This window comes from Balearica regulorum, chromosome 1 (assembly GCF_011004875.1).
Source record: "Balearica regulorum gibbericeps isolate bBalReg1 chromosome 1, bBalReg1.pri, whole genome shotgun sequence".
In the NCBI taxonomy this organism is placed as follows: domain Eukaryota; kingdom Metazoa; phylum Chordata; class Aves; order Gruiformes; family Gruidae; genus Balearica; species Balearica regulorum.
In genome coordinates, this window is record NC_046184.1 from 185746220 (window position 1) to 185768064 (window position 21845).

Genomic DNA, 21845 nt, shown 5'->3' on the forward strand with positions numbered 1-21845 from the left:
GAAGCCAACTGCAGTCTGGACATCTTTTTTCTGAAACGCAGCTCGTGCTGCCTGATCTTTACAAAAATGTGACAATAAGCACATCTGCACCTTCTCCCATGGTGCTGTCTCCTTCAAATGCTAGCAAAGCTCTTTCCTATTGTCTCACTTCCCTTTTCCCAATCCTTTTCTAAAAATCACAGCAGCATAGTCAAAGAGGAAGAGCAGGCAGAAACCGTCTGCCTGTTTCTAATGTGCGCAATAGAGTTTGCCTGTTTCTCACCACCTGACTCAGAATATCAGATAAAGAGTTAAACCGCTTTTTCACTTACCACCATATTACTGCTGTGCCAAGATACCTATAAAAAAAGCTACATAATAGGCAGGCAGCTCCGTAATCACAGCTGCTTTTCACGCCAATCAGTATTATCCCATTGTTTCCATGTGGTCCCTTACCTACCTGGTTTATCAAAGTGAAAGAAAACAGACCATGTGCAATTTAGGCCAGGATTGACTCTTAAGTGTTCACACAGTGTTTAACTTACTGAAGCTCTCTATCTCTAAGCCCTTCCTGAATACAAATAACAAATAATTACTAAATAATGTAGGCATTGTGGTCAGGAGGAGGAGATTGTTTATAAAGGAAAATCAGCTAGGGTCAAGAGAACCTTTTTTTAAGAAAAAATAAATCTGAATAAGAAATGTGCAGGATACAGGAAAGGCAGATAAAGTTGTCCTTGTTACATGAACAGATCTATAAAATTTCTGAAGCCACAGTAACAGAACACCTTTAATATTTGGGCAGAACACAATTTAAATACATGCTGCAGAGTACTGGAGCATATTGTATGTATTAAGTTTAATTATCTTTCACCTCCATGTCCACTAACAGAACTACTCCAGTGACCAGCTGCTTCCCATTACAGAGACATTACTCAGAGCTGGTGATGTCAAGCACATCATTTGTCACCACCAGAGTATGGGAAGGTGCGGTAAATCCACTGTTTATCTAAATGAAGTCAGCATTAGCAAAGTATTGTGTTACAAGCTCCCTCGCATGCCCGGGAATTAGGCTCACTGAAGCCCAACTTTATTCTTCAATGTGGACCATCAAAAGACATTTTTCCACACTGATCGCCTCCGTTGATATTTTACAGACAGACTCCCACAGCGAAGTAGATGTGCACCTTTATGCACTTTGTGAGACCAAATTCTCATGCAATAAGCAAAGGGCACTTGAAGGACAGGTGGCAGAAAGGAAAGAAAACCATGCTTATGCCCTTCATCCCAAGGTAAAAAAGTAAAAAACAATCATCTTCTCTTGCTTGGTCTCCAGGGGCCAAGCTCTAAGCATCCTGCAAGCAGAGAGCGAGCCTGACTAGGGAAGAACAAAACATTTTATAGCCCTTGATTTGGGGTGGCTGCCTGGGGATTCATTCATATTCAAGTCTTCCCCTCCCAAGGAGGTCTTGCTTGGCGACTCCCCCAGGCAGTGCCATCTGTGCCATCCTGATCACTGCGCTCTCCTGAGAGTAGTCTGCATGGACGGAGTTAACAGTCCTCTTGGGACTGCTGTGCTCATCTCCTGCAGACCATCCACACAACCTGTTAACAGCTTTGGCTTTAGGGCTTCAGATAGCATCGCCTTCACCTTGCCACCCCATGACTGTGCTCAGCAGGCCACTTTCAAAGAGTCTACCATTAACAAGCCTTTTTTTCCTACATAAATACATAACCTGGTATTCATACCTTGTCTTTGATTAGTTAAAATGGTCAATTTGCTCTTTCTGTTGATTTCTATCCACAATAACTCAATTTTTGCATGCGCAAACTGCACAGCACACATGACTGGATACCCCATGTCGGCCAAGGAACCTGGGATCCTTGGATGAGGCGTGATATCTGAAGGGAAAGCACTGCAAATAAGTTGTGCTCCAGCAGAATTGAACTGTCAGTAGCAAATGGTTCCCAATAGCCTCTTGGTTTACTTTATACTGTGGGATGCTCATAATTACTCATGGGCTTTCTTGTCTAGAATAAACAAACACATGGCAAATAGTGGGAATGGAGGTTTTCCAAAGTGAGATAAAAGATGGGGAAAACTTTTGCAAAAATAAAATATTTCCTTATGTTACTTTAATGTAACTTCAAATAAAAACACGCCAAACAGATTTTTGGTTGTATAATTACCAACAGCCAGGAATTAAAAAACAAACAAACAAACCAAAACCAAACCACAGAAGAAAAGGCCAAAACATCCAAACAATATGGCTTGCATCATAAATTTATTCCGATATTTTGAGACAGTTAGAAGAGTAGATTGCCAAAGAGTATGCCAAATAGTAATCAGTTTGTTTTCCTAAACTGTTAACTGGCCTGGACAAAAGTATAACAATAGAGAGAGAGATGACATATTCCAGAAAAAACTCTCACCCCACATACAATACAAGCTTTGCACTTAGTAATTCCCTTTACGTGCCCCTGCTCGCCTCTGAGTCTTGTTTATTTCGGACATTCAGCCCCTCATACCACTTTAAAAAGCACTATTTATCTTCAAGCGCCAAGCAGATTTTAATCATTATCTTCATCCTTGGCCTCAATTAAGGTCTAATATAGAGGAGGCACTTGAATGACCTAAGAGGTATACTTAACCCTGAATAGTGTGTCAAAGGCACTTAGAATTTCTGCTACATTTCCTCTGGCCATCGAATCTCTCTCTCCTTTTTCTGTTGTAACCTGACTGTGTTTGTTCCTAGCACTTTAATGTCCCCTGGTGTGAAGTCTCCTTGAGTAACACTCACATGATAGAAAGTGTGATTAACTCTGCAGGCGCTTTTCAGGTCAATGAAAAACCCCTACTTGTTACACTAATATATAATACTTCTTTAGAGATGTTCCCAGTGGCTCTACATATTGGGATTCCCACAGTACCTATTCTCTTTCATTCTTGCTGCTCTCCTGTGTCTCGATAATAAAAATACATAGTTTTACCTGGGAACAAGCTCGACTCTAATCCTTTAGAGTATGTTTTACACTTCTTTAATTATTCTGATTGGTCATTCAGATAATTTAAATGGTATATCTTTTCCTCTTGACTAAAATGCAATGTTTTGTAGTGAAGACTATAAAAGTAAAGTAGGAAGGAATTAGAATAAAATTAGGAAAATCATATGATTTTCTTCAGAGTATGCCTCATTACATTTCTCTTGCTCCACAGGCTTGCTTGTTAATGAAACACAATGCATAAAACAGATTGAGAAGCCACAATAGCTGAAAAGATGCCTTCCAAAGATACCTTGTAACCTCGAGAGGTTTGCAAAACCTATGGAAAACTGTGCAGATTTTATTAAGGCTTTTTATATCTTCTTTTACTGCCAGATGTCAATCCAGTGCAGTGTTCAGAGTAAGGGCAAACATGCTGTACACTACCATGCCACCGGGCTGCTGAACTCTTCCAGCAGCTACCTGTGGTCTGCAGCTTACAGGGGCCGGGGAACAAGTGTGCGTGGAGCTGCCTGTGCCTTCAAAGCTTATACCTGGAACGTGCTAAAGTTTAGTCACTAATTATAGATGCTCAAGTATTTTTTCCTTAAAAAAAAAAAAAGTTTACTATCTTCAGGTCATAGTACAAGTGGCTTATTTTAAAACTTCTGTGGATAGACCTTCTAATCAATTAACAGGAGCTTAGTATTAATTACAGAAAAGGAAGCTGTGTTTTGTTAAGCATGTCTTGGACAATTCAAGTTAGGTGCTCATTGGCACTTTGGTTCAGTGGCTAAGCAATGAAGTGTAGAAAAAGGAAGCTTTAATAGGTAACAGGATAGCACGGGTAAAATGAAATGAGACTGCCAGATGGCTATCAGTGGCTCCAAGCCTCCAGTAATGGAGAGGCCACAGAAGAAGTATACACACGAGAGTTGGCAGAGTCTGCTGGACAGCCGACTTCTTAAAGTCTTCAGCACTGCTTAATGTACAGCCTTTCTTTGGGGAACTGCTGAATATAATCAAATATACCTTGATTTCCTACTTTATTTGATTTTTATTCATTAACGTTACAAAAATAGTGCACAACCAGAACAATGAGGGATATGTTTACAATTTAGTCAGCATATGATGATCTGCAGTCGATAATAATTCATAAAGCATGCCTCATCTATTTTATGGTACAAAGACATTGAAGCTTAAAGGACTTTTCTATAGCCAAGGCAGACTGGTGAGGGAATTCTTAAGTCTCAGCCCACCCCTGATTTTTCTCAAATAATCCCTAGGTCATCTTCTCTGCACAGGAATCAATGACCTCTTGAGATACTGGAATGAGTAGGAGAAGCAAAAGCCATCATGCCAGTCCTCCCCCTGATATGACCATCACATGGAAAAATGCTTGAGACTAGTGGAAATATGAATATAGTGATTGCCTTTAGTTACAATCTTCATTCTGAAGAAAGAGGGAGTCTGAATATTCCACCTCCAAACTTGGAGGTCTTGAGCTAATAAAATTCTGGGAGGGATACTTAACCTTGTCTCTTGGGATTTAGGAGTCTCTAGATTGAAATTTCCCACGTTCTTCTGTTATCAAAAGGTAAGCCTGGGGTTGCAGTTTCAGGATTGCAACCACTTCCAAAAGTGAAGTTTTGCTGAGTTATGACTTAATTTGGAAATATAATCTCTAGTTTGGGGAATCCTGTTCAATATATTAATGATCAAGAGGAGAGCCCATCAGAGGGAGAAGCACTTCAGCGCTGATTTGCCTTGTACATTTCTCCCTGTGAAGTATCTGATACTCAACACTGTCAAAAGCACAATCCTGAGCGAGGTGACCTGATTGGAACTGACAGCTCCTATGTTCCACCGAAATCAGGTCAAAAGACAAGTGTGTGGGGAAAGCAAAGACAAATGGAAAAACAGAAAGGTTGATGTAAGTGTCTAATATTTCACAGACTCCAGTGTCTAAAAAATACATGTCTGAGGCCACAAAAATTGTGTATGTTTTTTCTATACCTTTTGGTAAGCAAGTTGTTAGGCTTCAAAGGTTCCTAGACTCTGATTTCACTAGGATTTTGTACAAGTGGTCATAGTCTAACTTCAGCAAAAACAAGACTGGAGGCCACTGAAAATTTTAATATCTTGAGGCTGAGGTATGTTGACTAGACTCACATGGAAAAGCGTGCCTTAATAATTTTCCTGTAAATACGTAGAAGGCATCAGTTTTCAGGCATACCCTTGACCTCTAGGCAGATCTATAACTTTCATCTTGGATGTCTGCCCTTGTAGTTTGTTATATGCAGCACAGGGCATGAGCTTAACTAAGTCTAAAAGAATTACCACTAACATAGCACTCTTCATCTTCATTTGTACCAGGGAACTTTTTGAAATATATCATTTTTGACTAACAAAAATTTTGGTCAGCTAAGTCATTCTGGAGAAAAGCATCTCAAAATTGCTTCATGTTTTCCAGACCAATGGTTCCTTAGTGAAAGGAGAACTAAACTGAACTGGAGAAGTAAATAATTTTCCTAGCAGGATGTCTTCCTTTACAAAACAGGTGACTTGATATCATTTGCTAAAACAAATGACACTAAATTCAGCAATGCCCAAACTGCCTTTAAAAAGTACCAATGGTAAAATCAAAATCAAACATTCTCAGATGGCCTGAAGTCACTGCATTTTTCTGCTAGTCCTACAATGTAACAAAAAAGCAGACTTGAATGTACTTGAAAGATGTGCTTGAATCAGAGTTGCTGAGTGCACAAAGAGGATTCAGATCTCAAAAAAGTGGAGTACAAACTATCCTTCCCCTCTCACCTGACCATTTTTCTCAAACTCTCAAAGCATAGAAAACAGCAATTTTAAGGCCTGGATAATTCAAAAGCAGTTTAGCAGATTTTCTCCAACCTTTCCAGAATTTTTTTTTTTTTTACTCTGGGCTGAGACCAACCGTGAGAAATTTCAGCCCAAAAGGCAATTTTTTGGAAAAAAATTATAACCTGCTGAAAGGGGAGGTTTAGATTGAAATGCTTTTCAGCCATAACTATTCCACATCAATCTTTAACACTTTAACTAATGCATTATTAAACTACAGTTTATAGTATGAATTATGTATATGTAATGTATAAATGCATATATTAGTGTATATGTAATGCAGTAACCAAATATTATGGAAAAAGGTAAGCTTTCTGAATAACAATAAGTGTAAGCAAAATATATGTAGAAACAGAAGAGCTATTATACAACTATTAACAAGAATCCATCTTTACAAATGAAAGGCTCTGACATTTGCCCAGATCAAAAATCCAATTTTAAAGCACGGGGAGATAAGGAATTAAATAGAGTGTAGATATCATCCAAACTGGTATTAAAAGGTTAGCAGTGCTTAAAATTAATTAGTTACCAAGACCAGACAGCCTACATCCCAGGCTGTGAGAAGAGTATTGGCCAGATGTTGCGGAAGCTTTAGTTGTCATTTCAACAAACTCTCGGGCTAGGGAAGAGCTTCACAGATTGCAAAGTAGGGAGCATCACTCTCTTACAAGGCAGGCATCCCAGCATGTTACACAGCAGCAAAGTTAACAACAGTTGGGAAAAACACCAACCCCACATCAAAAACCTTTGAGAAGACTTACTAGATCATATGGGCTCCATATCTATGGGAACAAAACCACCCTGCAATTTAGGAATTAGGAATCAGTTAGTTTGGGGAAGGAAAGGCTGTGAATGGATAAGTCCTTTGCAAACTGAAAGATCAGAGAACTAAGAGATATGTCAGGATATAGATGAGTACCATACAACAAATTTCAGACTATGGCAGGTTATGTAAAGATATCCAGGAAAGATCACACTCTCCAAGATTAATCTAAACTACTTACTGCTTTCCTAGCTGTCATCAAGGCAGAAAAAAAAAGAATAAAATAAATTTTTGAAGACATACAAAAAGTTAGCACTGGGACACGGGCATGTCATTCTCATCTCCGAGAAATGTCACACATGACAGCAGCAAAAGCAATACGTGACTGTTGACAAAGATGAGTTCATTACTAGGATTAATAGAAAAAAAAAAAAAAAAAAAAAAAGACAGAAAGGGCTAAGGACTAGTTAGATATTTGGTTGAATATGGTGATGCAAACTCTCACCGAATGCAGATACAGTAAATATATTATAGCAAGTAAGTCTATAAGTCTTTTCATAGTAAATTGTGGTTTTGCCATTATGGATGTGCCATGAAAAAAATGTGTCAAAAATTTATGAATTAAAAGGAACTATAAGGAAGTGTCAAAGCACCTATTTGCCTTGAAAAATACAAGAGTCTCAAACAAAGGAAAGCAAAAAGGAAAGAAAAGAAGTTATTCTGCACCCGTAGAGAAATCAGGCAGCACTTCAGTAATTAATATTTATTACTTATGGCACCTTTCGTACATTGAAAATACTGAACAAATACCAACTGACCTGTACAACACTCCTACAATACGTGATGTACATAATTATGGAAATGACAGTAGGGAGCTGGCAATGAAATAAAGTCCTGGAGATCCTCCCTTGTGGGAAAAAGCATTGCACATGAGATGAGGCTGCCATGTAGGGATTGCATAGCACACCTCAGGACACAATTTACACCGAAACTGGAGAGACAGAGGAAGAGAGGAAGACAAAAAGGGGCAAACCTCCATGGGATATGCAACCGAGATGCTTATAAATGAAAGCAGCAGAAGCTGATTTTGACATGTGGCTGTTTTAAGGTTTGGAGGAAATCGCACTGAAGTTGACCACAGCACCTGCAGGCAAAGCCCCACCGGAAACTGGAAAAAAACTATTTCCCCTCCAGCATGTAGAATCATAAAATGTCCTGAGTTGGAAGTGATCTACGACGATCATCGAGTCCAATTTCTGACTCCACACAGGACAACCTAGAAGTTAAACCATATATCGAAGAGTGTTGCCCAAACGCTTCTTGAACGCCAACAGGCTTTGGGCCATGACCGCTTCCCTGAGGAGCTTGTTCCAGTGCTTGATCACCCTCACAGTGAACAACTTTTTCCTAATAACCAATCTGAATATCCCCTGATGCAGCTTTAAGCCATTCCCTCGCATCTTATCACTGGATGCCAGAGAGAAGACATCAGCACCACCCTTTCCACTCACCCTCATGAGGAAGTTGTAGAAAGCCATGAGGTCTCCCTCAACCTCCTCTTCCCTAAGCTGAATAAACCTACTATCCTCACCTGCTCCTCTTAATTCTTGCCCTCTGGTCCTTTCATCATCTTTGTTGCCTCCCCTTGGACACACTAATATTTTTATATCCTCTTACTGCACACAGCACGCAAGGTGAGGCTGCACCAAAGTTCAGCAGAAGTGGGACAATTCCTCCTTTTGACCGGTCAGCTACACTGTGCTTAATGCACTCCAGGTTGGCCCTTTTGGGCACCAGGGCACATTGTTGACTTATTGAGCTTCCTATCAACCAAAAACCCTAGATCCCTTTCTGCAGGACTGCACTCCAGCCTTCTGTCCCTCCCCACATTTATCCAGGATTATACCATCCCAGGTGCAGAATCCGGCATTTGCCCTGGTTAAACATCATACGGTTGGTGATTGCCCAACGCTTAATCTATCCAGATCTCTATATTAGGCCTCTCTACCCTCAAGGGAATCAACAGCTTCTCCTAATTTAGTATCAGCAAACTTAGTGTGGACTGAATGTCCAGGTCATTGATGAAAACATTGAAGAGAACTGGCTCCCGAGGAGCGGATGGCTGTGCTTGTTTCTTTTAATCGGGAGCATGGGGTTAAAGCCAGAGACCAAGAATCAGTTCACAGCCTCCACCAGCTAAACTCTCTGCTTGAGACTGATTCATTATAAATCAGCTTTCTTGCAGCTTAGTTTACCCGCCTGTAAGACAGGTAATTCAGAGCCAGACCATCAGCTGTGAACTGGCACAGCTCCACTTGTTTCCCAGTGTCAGAAGGGGACATATTTGGCCAAAATTAAGCATCACACATCCCTGGTGAGGCAGGCAGAGTGATTTACATCATGACCTGGTTCACTGCATCCATGTCTACATGGACAGGTGCAGACGTGACAGGATGCTGCTCTGATCCAGATGTTGCACAGCTCTTCTTAAGCTGACGTGGCAATGCAGCTTCCAGAGGGGATCTGTCATATGCCTGGCATGTGGTTTGTGTCTATAGGGCACCCACCCATATAAAAATAATTTTTCTCTACCTCACTGGAGCAATGAAGTTTTATTAATCCCAACTAATCGGGCCTCTGCTGTTGACGATGAAGTCTGATATGTCCAGGCTTGTCTCTGAAACATTGCTGGTTTCAAAATATTATTTTTATTGTTGTTAGAATAAGCGATCCCCTGCAACGCTCTCCCAAACTATGTTTGGGAAGTGAAATGACAAAATCAAACAAGAACAACCTTTTGAAATTCAATTTGTGGAGTCAGGCAGAAAGTAAATAAGCACACACCTGATAGGAAAGCTTCACTTCACGAATATCAACTGAGCATATGAATTAAATGGGCTTCATGTTTTTCTGCCCAATTAACATAACTTCAAAATCTTTCTCTGGTCAAAAGTTCCCAGCTCAGGGTATTCCTTGGCAGAACCTCAAGACATCCTGCCTGAACAGAGAAACAGAAACAAACGTTTCTCTTCTGTGACCTGCCTCCTGGTCTTGACCCAGCATCAGGATTGATGGTTTAGTTGTTTAATTTCCCCAAAGAGTTTTGGATTTTTCACAAGGTTAACATATAATATGGATTATATATCTACTACAAGAAGAGGCTAATACATGGTATGCAATATAAATCATAGGTGATGTTTTCAGAATATAAAAATATAATATCCTCAGAAATAATTTCATATATTTTTTAACGGATCCAAAGAATTCATGGATGATAAAAGAGATCTCTTTAAAAAAGAAAAATCTTACCTGTCACAAGCTGTTGTCCAGCTAGTCCTACTGGAACCATCCCCAGGTTATTCATAGCTGTAGCCCAAGCTGTTGGATCAGTGACTGACATGTTAAGTTGTGTGGTATCTATAGCTATACTTCCCAAACCATCAGCTGCTGCAAGAAAAGAAACACACTCTAAGTAGAAAAGTCAATGCACCAGGATTTTTACCAAAAACCTTCAGTGAAAAATCACAACCACTGCTTATTTTGAGTTTGTTTTGTTTCTTAAGTATGATTGACCTTTTAGACCACCGATAATAGTGCTTGTGTTGTATAGCAAAACATAAAGACATTGGAAACATTCAACAGACATAAAATGAAACAAGAGTGGTCCAGGATGGTTATACAGAAAACTTTTCACCACGAGGACAGTCAAGCATTGTAACAGGCTGCGCAGTCACCACTCCTGGCAGCTTTCAAGACTCAACTTGATAAAGCCCTGAGCAACCGATCTGACCCTATGGCTGGCCTTGCTTTGAGCAGGAGGTTGTGCTGGAGACCTCCTGAGATCCCTCCCAACCTGAATGAAACATTCTGTAATCCTCTGATATAATTTAATTATATATAATCTCTGGCAACTTGTCAGAAAGCTCTGAGAATCAAACACCCTCCAAAGAAAGACCTGTTTTCCATGTGGTGCAATTTTTTTTTTAAAAAAGATTTAAGAATACATCTACCCCTAAATAAAAAGAGGTCAAACCAAATACATTCACTATGGGAAAATACAACATTTTATTCTAAAAACAAAAGAGAATTATCATGACTATGGTCAAAATAAGATGAGCCCAGGCATGGATTTTCCTGAGTTGGGAAAGGAAGAGTGGGTCGGATAGCTAAGGGATGGGACCTTTTTGATACTGAACGTCCAAACACAAGGTGTAATCACACATTTATGCTTCCCCCTCCCCAGTCACAGCTGCAATCAACTCTTTCCAGCTGTCTTTTTAACAGCCTTTGCAGATCTGAGATATTTACCAGCAGCCATTGCTTTTCCCCAGTTCCTTTTGCTCCTGTTAGACTTCTTCAGCTAGGAATAATTAACTACTGTATTAACAGCATCTTGAGACAGGATGTCACCGAATGCAGGGCCCATACACAGCTCATTAGGCTCTGAAAGAGAAAAGACAAAATCAGCTATCAAGTGCTGCAGCCAGAACATAGTTGCAAAACAACACACCGCTTTAGGAATCCACTCGACGCTCCTGCCCACTCCCGCTGGATCGCCAGCCCCAGCCTCCTTGCACGCATTTAGTGGCCACTGTAGAGGCGTTTCAGCAAATGCTCATCCTTGCCTGCTGAACAGTGCCAGGTATGAACCTGTGAGACCGCTGAAAAGCCCTTCACAAATTAGGTCTTATCAGTAGCTACACAGCCTCCTTGGCATGAAGGCATCAGCTGAAAGAACATATTAAGGGAGGAATATGATTTTTTTTTTTAACTGTTAACAATTAACTGATGTTGCAAGTTTCAAGGAAATAGTCTCCTGTTCTGAGATGAAAAGGGGAACAAAATACTCTGCGATGACTTACAGAACGGAGCCTGCAGAGACATGGAAAAGCAAGAAAACCTAAACAGCTGAGGATGATGCCTGCTCCTTAACTAACATCGTATATTTGGCTCACAAAGGTTAGTTAGCTCAAAGCCAAGGTGGAGTATTTCCTTCTAGCTGAACCACACTGCCTTCATCAGGTATCTGTCAGACCATGAATTTTACCTACAATCAAGTTCTAGCTGTTGCTGTTGTTGCATGTGAAGCTCACCGTGTTAGCGCATGGCTGATCAGAAAGGAGGCTGAATGAGCGAATGGGTAAGAACTGTGACCGAAGACTGTGAGCTCCCAGCGCTCACAGCAGAGGGAGCAAATGCTGGAGCAAAGATAATCATGGATATATGCCCATGTTAGTCTTTGTCCAATAGTTACATGTGACTATAGACAAAGGGGGGCTGCGGTATTTTTTTGGCTGGTCAGCAGCCTAAGGGGTCTGACCTCTAGTCTTCGGTACTAGTGCAACGACTGCCCAAGCGCTTACAAGTGTTCGGGCAGGTCATTAATGCTCTGCAGGTGCGTCTCGGTGACTTGTTCAGCCCTAGGATATTTGTGCTGTCTTAAAAAAGTACATGAAAGACCTTAATTAAGAGGTTACCAACATGAAAACCCTAAGAATTCATCTTTAGAAAAGATGAATAATTAACAAGATCACACTGTATTTTAGCTTAGTACCTCCCACACTTTTCTTTTTTCATGTGATGTGCATAAAATACAAGCCAGATAGTTTTATATTATAGTTCCCCGTACAGATCACTTCATAGGAACATGACCACATCAATAGCTGTAAAAGTGAAGAAAGAGTCAGGATCAGACAACGCTGTACATTTTTTAGTATGTTGTAATTTTCAAATAACCAGTATACTAGGTTAAAAAGCATTTTGTTCAAATCTACAGTGGGTCTATTTAAAAGTCAATATTTATCAACTCTTAATATTTGAATTTGCAATTCCAATTCTTATTTGATCTCCACTATTCATTATACATAACATAAAATAATTTTATGATAAAATTAGCTTTTAAATAACATCTATAAACACCAAACCAACATTGAACAAAAGTCCTTTGCAGGGAACGTGACTAACATAAGGCAAGCCACCCGAGATTTATGTCAAGTTTTTAAAAACTGGATGTCTCCTGTTCAGCTCCTTAAACGTGTACTTAGCTCTTTCCACTCAGGCTATAAACTTCGGACCACAAACATCTATTTCAAGGTTAGAGCCGGCTGAATTATTCCTTGTCAATAAGTTATTTCTCACACAGTACAGCCTCCCTTGCTTGTTATGAATCATTCCCAAATCAATCCTGATTTACAAATATATGCTGAATAGCCCAGATGAGAGTGGTTCACTTCTTCCCGTGACCAGCAGCCTTCTTGCCTTGATGCAGGACGGCGCGTCTGAAAACCAATAGTGATGAAACGCCTCTTCATACCTTGCTGTGTGCTAGTTGCTTGTCCCCATAATGCATCACCCTGACTACTGGGGAGGAAGGAGGTGCTGCCCCATGGGTTTGGGGCGAAGGCATCTCAAACAGGTATGGATTATTGGGATAAAGGGTAGAAAATGGGTGTTGGACTGTCTCTGCCACCTTCTCTCTGCCTGTTTTACTACCTTGTGAAGTGTGCGCTGGATGACACAACGAGGTCTGCTGCCAAACTCTACACTCTCTTCCTCCCAAACCCGCCTTGCAGTTTTGTACCAGTCTGCCAGAAATGGGAACTGGTCCATGAAGAATCAGACACTGGGCTAGACAAATGCACCTCAGCCGCCTGGGAATAAGTGACTTTTTTTGGTGTTTGCCTTCTACCAGGTTGTCCACATATTTCAAATTTTGGTATACTTTCATGAATCAGCCACAAGTATTTGTCCTTGCATAGGAGGAAGGACATAACACTATGAATATGAAATAAAGCAGAATCAGTGGGTTAATTGGTGAAAGTCCTGTTGTACAATGCCACCAGCACTGCCCAATGTGCCATGAAAGTCTTTGCTCAAAGCATTCTCATAACCCACACTGGCTCTGAGCAGCTTTGCTTTCTCTCTGACCATCAAGTCTACTGTTTTATCAGCAGGACCTGGATGCAGTGGAGGCTGAACAAGGGGAAAAACCACAAAAGAGCACGTGAGGAGCCTAAAGTGGAACTAGCCCTATCTAACCAAGAACTGCTGCAGGCTATTTTGTCAGTGGAAGAGAGTTGAATAACAAGTATAAATGCACCTATGAACACAGAATAATTTGCAGCAAGCTGTAGGCAGAACTAATGCTACATCCTGAAGGACACAGCCTGTAGAAACTAACTCTCTTAAAAAGAAAAATACTAATTGCAAACATCCCTTGTACCGACAACTCAACAGTTACGTTAACACAGAGCAACATAATACAGCTAAAATAATCTCACAGGCATTTCACACCTGATTTAGACTCAACCATTAGCTTTTGTTTTAAAGCTTTGAAAATTGGGATGGGGGAAGGTTTCATTAATGCTTAAAGTAAAATCAGCTTTGGACAAATTTCAGTGTTTCTTTGTATAGCTCAGACACTGCACTATTATACCCTTCATGACACTGGAAACAAAGTAAGCCAGGGAAACACATAAACCCACTCACTAGGTCATATAAAAAGCTAAGTGCTGTGTATGATGAGAAATACATCTACTAGTAAATATTCTTGCTTAATAATAGAAGGAATTGCTGTAATATTGGTTAAACAGGCAAGAAAGTGTAAGCTTATGCAGGGATCCTGTGTATTCTGAGCAGACATTAATCAACACCATTTCACTGACGTTGCACCTTTAGAGAGCATTCCTGATTTGTAACTCATTAGTACTCCTCTGGGCATTAATGACCTGAAGATATATGTAAAAGAAATCTGTGTTTATAAACACTTGTGCATGGGAGTGGCTTTACTCCAGGGGAGTAACTTCACAAGCAAATAAAGCCATAATCCTGATTTACAGGAGAAAAGGTGTAAAGTCTTCTGAGTGTTGCTGGTTCTTGAGGTCAGGGAGGGAAGGAAGTGGCAGAAGTGTTAATACAAACTTGAGAGCTTCTGATTAACAAAATTTTAATGCCAAACAGCGTAAAGTGATTCCACAGGCCCCTTTTTGTGGTCTCTCTTTCTGCAGGCACCACGCAAGCACCAGTTCTTGGATGGTGGATTGTGGGAGACATTTAGACTTTCCTCAGACAGGTTGTCAGAAAGATAAAGCACCCTCAAGTTCATACCAATGAGCATTTCTCAGTCATAGCAGTCATAGCAGATTGTACTTAGTACGCATATTTTATACCAGGCAATTAAATGCAGTTACCCAAATGAATACAGAAGTCGGTTATATATTGTGCATCAATTATCACAGGCAATGAATGCCATGAGACAAAGAAATTAACACAACATAAAACTAATTCAATAACACAGCAGATTGCTAAGTTAAAATCCTACCCTTTAGATATCCATAACGCCACAGACAATGAATTACGACACGGAGTGAAGCTGATGAAATGCACCACCGTAACGAGGCTCTATGGAGTGCCCGGGTCAGCAGCCAGCGCCAGGATGCAAGGAAGAGGTTCTCTGCCCAGCACTGACACCGACCTGCTGGGTGACCTTCAGTCATTCACCTCTTTGTCTAATTTTAGTGACCACTAAATCCTTCAAGGAAAAGACTGATTCCATCAACCTTTTGAAACCTAGGACTACGAGTCGCAAAGACATTAAATGTTATTGGTGCCGGTTCTCGAGACAACGCAAATGGGAAGGAGCAATGTGCTATCTTGTGAACTGTTACATCTAGACGAGTTCTCCAGTTCTTATAAGAACAGCATGTGCAGTGTTCGTTACTGCTCGCTGTGATTCACAGGACAGCAGTCATTAGGTTGGTCACATTCCACCTGACCTGCCAAAGTACAGGTCATTTACCAGGCTAGCTCCAGCTGCCTTCTAAAATATATCAAGTGTTTTGTATTGGTTCTTCCCAGTGTTTTTATTTCTCCAGCAGCAGACAGGACTCCCAGTAAAGAAGGAAGAAAAAGAAAGAAAAGATAGACAAGGATTTGCTGTCAGTCACTATCCATTTCTTCCTGACCATCTTAGGATGAAGAAGAAAGCTGGGAGGAGCAACAATGAAAATGACACTGTTGTGCCACAGCCAGCCTACCTGGAGCACAGGAAAAAAAGAACAGCTCCAATGTGACTCTAAAGATGTCTTTTATTCATAATATTGCATGTGCACCGTTTCAAGAAGCAGCACTGTCTCATATTTTTGCGTGGTTAGTGGTATGTCAACACCTAGAAAACCTCACTTAAATTCTGAAATTCAAAAGCAATTGAAGGAAAACACACATTTCTTGCAATGATTTTCAAAAAATCCCACCCATTTACTAATTCAATTAAAAAAAATACATGAGCTACCAGAGCATTTTTGAAAAAGTGTTTTATTTTCCGGGATGGGACCCTAACTTAGGCATCTAACGTACGTTTCCTCCCCGTGCAGGTCTACTGAAGAGAAGCCAGTTGCTTTCCAGGGTCTGCGGTGAGTCACCCTGTTTACCTGGTTTTGTCTGTCGTGTCTCCCTCTTACAGGAGGTCTTCGAAAGCAATGCTTGATCCTGCAGAAACTGGCACTTTCCTTAAGAAAACTGCTTCATTAGGAACAAGCCAGTGAAGATAAGCAGAGTTCGACCCTTAGAGCCTTACTGGGGGGAGCTCTGGTTATGTGCTCACTTACATAATAATTCTGATTTTTCATCTTATGAATGAATTATAACATCTTTGCTCATTCTAGATTATGCCATTAAAAAACCTAGATCATCATCTTATAAACTCATAAAACATATGCTGCAGCATTAAGAGATTTCACTTTTCACTATGTACACTGAATATGTAGGGGTTTACATAGTTACAAAGGATCCGTTCCACCAATTTTCACTGAAAAACAGTTAACGAGTAAATCATGGCCAAACTGATAGGACTAAGACAACTTAGGAAAAAAATCACAATACATTTACAGTTTCCTTCCAAATTTAAGAAAGCCAATTTGCACAAAACACATTTTCTGGAAGAACTGCTCATTTGAGATGCTGCATTACTTAAATCCTCTGACCCAGCACTTCTTGAAGATAACACATGGTACACACAAAGGCCAGACTTCCCTCAGAAAGCAGAACACTGGAAGATTTCAACAGTGAAAAAAAAAAAAAATAAAACAAAGGTCTTCAAGATAAACAGGTGTTCTCTTGCGATGCTCCTTGAAAGGTCACCCCGTAATATTTCATGCTAAATCCTGAACTTCACTGGCATCTCAGAGCAAAACCTTAACAGGTTACAAATGTGCTTTTTCTTTTGTGTGTCTTTTAGCAGCTGCAGTCTGAATATGCAGAAGTCTATAAATAACAGAATCTGGAGGCACATTAAGCAAAGCATTATAGAAGTCCAGCTTAGTGATTGAAAAAGCATACGCAGTTCCAAAATCATCTGGAAGGGGGGGGGGAAAGCAACTTTGCAGGCTAGCGATGCAGCACAGCCTTGATAAAAATGGGTCTGATTATTCCTTGAACACAAAATGCTGTCGTTAATTGATGATTGCGTCTTCGCTTTTCACTCTGTCAAGACAGCTTGCAATTGTGAATCACTTGCTTCCTATTTAAAAAGGCAGAATCAGACCAACCCTTCCTTTAAATTTCTGCAATTTAAGAATTTATATTAAACAACAAAAAAAATATTCTGAAATCTTTTAATTATTTTAATAGTAGACCTTGTATCATGGTGTTTTCTACTGAAGCCCACCAATCACTTTAGAAACTTGACATCCCACACCACTGTATTTCAGGCAACAGAGAAAGCACCCAAAGCAGGTCTTGAGCAAACACACTTCAGCAACTTCAGTGGAAGGCTGAATACTGAAATGTTCCCGTGAGAGGTGTTGGAATGCCTCCTCGATGCCATACGGTACCTGGGACAGTCACTATATGTGGGCTATACATGCTATTTCTTACCTATCTGGGCTTGAGGTAACACCTATATAAATGCACCACGCTTATCACAAAGCTTCTCCCACACTACTGTGCGATGTCCTTACCTCATGTTTACTAGAGCTGTTCCAAGCAGCCGCGATACAAAGCATTGTTTGGCTGTTTGTTTTTTTTTTAAAGAAAAACAGATGAAGGAAAAAAAAGAGGGGAAAAAAAAAAAAAAGACCAAAGCAAGCTGGGACACACTTCCAGAAAGAGCATTTTAGCTTCCTGGTTAACCTGAAGTGAAATCACTCCCATGCCACCTCCCGAAAAAATGAACAGCTTGACGGGTAAGCCCTGTCTGTGGCAGAGCCCTGGGGATGGTATCATACAGTTCATCAGAGGATGGGGAGCCTCGTTACTGAATTTCCAGATGAACACAGACTGCTCTCTTCTAGCCCCAGAAGACCAGGAGACAGTTGAGTTGCACATGGCAACATTATGTAGGGAAAATCTATTTTAAGCAACTTTTTAGAAGTTTCTAAAATGCATTCATTATCATTTTTCTTCTCCTTCGAAGCCTGTATAATTGAACTCCTGAGTTAAAGCAGCCTGTCTTTTCAGGCAGACATTCATGGGGAAAAAAAAATCCTTGTCAATCAAACTATTTTCATATTTTTAAAATACACTTTTAACATTGGACCAAATTGTGACAAGAGGTGGCATCTAAGTGTCCTTGGTTATGTGCCTGGGTGATCGGCAAAGCGCTTTTTCGCCAAGTACTGAAGCGATCTGAAGTCATATTGATCAAAATTTTATGCAAGACCATCAAGTATTCTCTCAGTGATGGCTGCTAAGTGAAACTCTGGAAAAGAGGTTTAGGCTTGTTTTGTTTTAATTCAAGGTTTCTGGTGATAAATTTTGCTTATGAGAAAAACTCACTATCTCTTCCATCAATCTGTCCTCACTCCAAAAGCTGCCATCCCGTCTTAGCACATCGCACTCAGGATCTTTTCTGCAGCTACAAGCTCTGAATTGGTAGTGTGCTCTCTGGTCTCATTTATCTTGTATTCCTTCCATTTCTCTTAGCATATCTCCTGTTCTTCTCCATTTACCTCACAATAATCTTTCTTGCTTTCCCTTGTATTTTTTTTTTTCTTGCTTCCATCCATTGACTCCACACTTCCCCTTACAACAGAGGCACATTTCTTGCCTTAGCCTGCCACGGGCCATTCTCTCATCCAAATATCTCTTCACAGCCAAGACAGTATTGTCTGTTATACTGTGCTGTTTTATTAGGGGAGGGAGGGATTCATCTCACCTAACTTCAGCCAACGCAGACATCTATGCCTGAGCTTTCCTGCTGCCCTGTTGCCAATGGGGAGAACCAGATATGACAGCCTGTTTCAGACCCCTCCCTCACTAGGCAATGAAACACACCTTGGAGGTACACATCTCACTTCTCTGGCTAAAAGTCTACACTGCAATTTTGGATGTGGACATCTGCTTTGTCAAACACCCACGGGATGAGATGAGCTGGGCTAAGCAAATTGTGCCTTGGAAGCCCAGCTACTGCTCAGCTACCTGGATGCCGTATGAATCCCAACAAGATACTCAGTCCCCAGGGACTTGGCTCCCACTCCCGTCCTTTGCCTGCCTGGTAACTCCAGCACAGAAAACCTCAGGAGTACAGAAATCATGACTCAGTTTGCAGTAACTCATGAGAAGGTCCCCAAATATATATACATACGGATATTTAGAGAGAGAGATGGCTTGCTTTCTGGGGTTTTTTTGTTGTTTTTTTTTCCTGCCCATCCCCAGTGAATATGCCAACATATGACTATTAGTGTTTGACAACGGGAGCTGCCCACTCAAACACATTTCCTACAACTGTGATGGCCTACGTCTGCCTGTTCCCTGGAGAGAGAACTCCTCCTGGCCCTTTTCTTCTCACTTCCAAACGAATCCTATCTTCTCAGCCCCATTTCTTTCCCAGACACTTAACTCCCTTGCTCCTTGCAGCTCCCTTCTTAAACGTCAGCGGCTACCACATAACCCTCTGAGCTACCACAGTCCCTTGTTTCTGCCCACCAGCCTTGGCCAGGCTGCTACTGACTTTCTTTTTCCTTCATGCCATGCTTGGGGCCAGCACTTTATTTTGATTAGGAGGTTAGAACAGCTACAGGGAGTTTCCCTCTGTCAGCTGGTTGCTGTGGGTAAATGAAGTGAACAAAGAAGTCTTCCCACCTCTCACAGAACAAAACAGAGCTTCAAGGCTCTTTGTGCTCCCTCATACCCATTAGCTTTCAGCAGAGGTTGTTGCTAAGTGAAGCCAGTAACTGTGTCTGTTTTCTGAATAGTTCTATATGGGATCACCAGCGAGTTACTGTAGAGCTGCAGACTTAGGAATATCACATACTCTGTGGTTGTGCTCTTCTTCATGGGACACTTGGACACCTTCTTTCTCTTCCATTGAGGGAGAAGCAATCCCATATTTTACACCAGATCAGATCAGGAGAACAGCAGTTACTGCGTATGAGCTATGATCAGGCAACAAAAATTATTTTGAGGCTTCTCCCTTGTAACTAGCTGTCAAGGGATCAGGGCAGATGAGACTTGAACTGCCGATCATGGTGAATATAATGATGCTAAAAGCCCTCCCTCCCTCCAGGTGGTCCTGCTGTACCTTTACCCAATCAACAACCCTTCCACTTCCCCTTCTCTAAAACGCTTTCTTGTACATGCATTTGCTTTCTCCAATTTCAATTATAACTCTTCAGAGCAGGAAATCATGTGGATTTTCCCTCAGGCAGGCCTAAAAACTACTAGAGACCCGGCACTCCTTGTGCTGTAATTGGACTGATGCTGGCTTTAGCCAGGAGCCCCTCGGGCAGGGATGTCAGCAGCAAGTCAGTGATGCTCCGAGATCCAGGGGCAAGGCCATCCTCCTGCCAGGCTTCCGCATAGCACCTCGTGCAGCCAGGATTTCGTCCCTTTTGAGACTTTTAAGACGCTACTGTGATGTAAAATTAGGAACAGTGATGATGATAGCATCCTCCCTCTCTACTCATGTAGGCCCTCCACCCCTTTCACATAGTTAATAATCCTTTCACCCACTCTTTTCTGAAGGATTGTAGGTTTGTTTGTCTTGCCTTATTTGAATTATAAGCTCTTCTGGGGAGAGAATTTGCCTTTATCTATGTTGGTAAAGCACAATGCAAATTTACTGCACTATATAAATATTTTCTAATAACAAGGGCAATAACAAGAATAATGTATTTACTTTACTGTACTACAGTATTTCCAGGCTTCAAGATACAATCAGAAACAACCCAAAGTCAACAACAGGACCAAAAGATTTGCAGAACCTTTAACTGTGAAGCGGAAGGCGTGAAGTCACTGTGTGAAACTTTGGTCAATTAGTGACTTATATTCATAAATAGCTGTTGTTACTGCAGTAAAAATCCTTGCAAATTGGCCCTCTGGAAAACGTAAAGCAGAATGTAACCAGTGTAAACCAGCAGAGCACTGCTTCACATGTGTATTCTAAGGGTCACAAATGGCCTACTAGTTACTTTTTAAACAAATGCAATGTTAATACTTTCACTGCAGTGTTATGAATAAAGCATTTGGCCTGTAGCTATGAATATGGTATGATGGCTTTTGACTTGTTTGTTTATACTGTCATCCAGCAAACTTCTGTACCATGCTCTCCTGGGACTAAATCTTGACTTCACTCCTTGAATGCGCAGAGGACGTAGCCTGTGTAAAGGGCGCTGGGGTGCAGCAGTTTCCCTCAGCTTCCCCCGTGTAGCTCGATGGCCACTGCTCAACACCCTCCCTACAGCAGCACAGAGCTCTTCTGGCACACAGAAGGGACAATGGGGTGTCAGGGTCAGTGTCCATGCCTCTTTGGCACCACCTCTGCTCATGTTGTTAATGGTTTGTTATCCTTTTAAGGTCCAAGGTATCAAGTTAATCAAAATAATTGTGATGATGCAAGGGATTAAAGCAACAGGAGTATGAACTGCCCTTGTTTATCCAGGTGATACTACTGGAGATGCAAAGCAGATACATGTAGAGAACAAAGCCCTGTCCTTTGAATTTACAGTCTGAATAGAAAACATGTTGTGAGACTGGTGTATTTCTGTCTAAAATATATGGTTTAATTTAGGAGTGACTGGGTGACACTAGTGACCCGTGATATATAAGTAGTCAGGTTAAATGACCTCTATGTACCTTCTTGCCTGAAGCTCAAAGCAACAGCAAGTAAAGCAGTTTGAATGGGTCCCATTTATTTTTCTTTTAATTGCCTGCTAATATTTCTTTCAGTAAGAAAGACTAATAGACCCCTTCTATCTCCAAACGTCTGCAGTTTTGGATAGTTTGGAAGTTCAGCCAAAACAAATAAGGG

At 41.0% G+C, this 21845-nt stretch overlaps 1 protein-coding gene across 7 annotated transcripts in view; it reads right to left on the reverse strand.

Moving 5' to 3' along the window:
* ENOX1 (ecto-NOX disulfide-thiol exchanger 1) overlaps nt 1–21845 on the reverse strand; it is a 374541-nt gene that overhangs the window by 134249 nt on the left and 218447 nt on the right. For all 7 annotated transcript variants that reach the window (XM_075741790.1, XM_075741793.1, XM_075741792.1 and 4 more), the window contains 2 exons: nt 10910–11044; nt 9911–10048 (listed from right to left, as the gene is read on the reverse strand). In XM_075741790.1, coding sequence (XP_075597905.1) covers nt 9911–10048; nt 10910–10919 — 148 coding nt within the window. In that variant the 5' untranslated portion in view covers nt 10920–11044. The remainder of the gene's footprint in view (nt 1–9910; nt 10049–10909; nt 11045–21845) is intronic.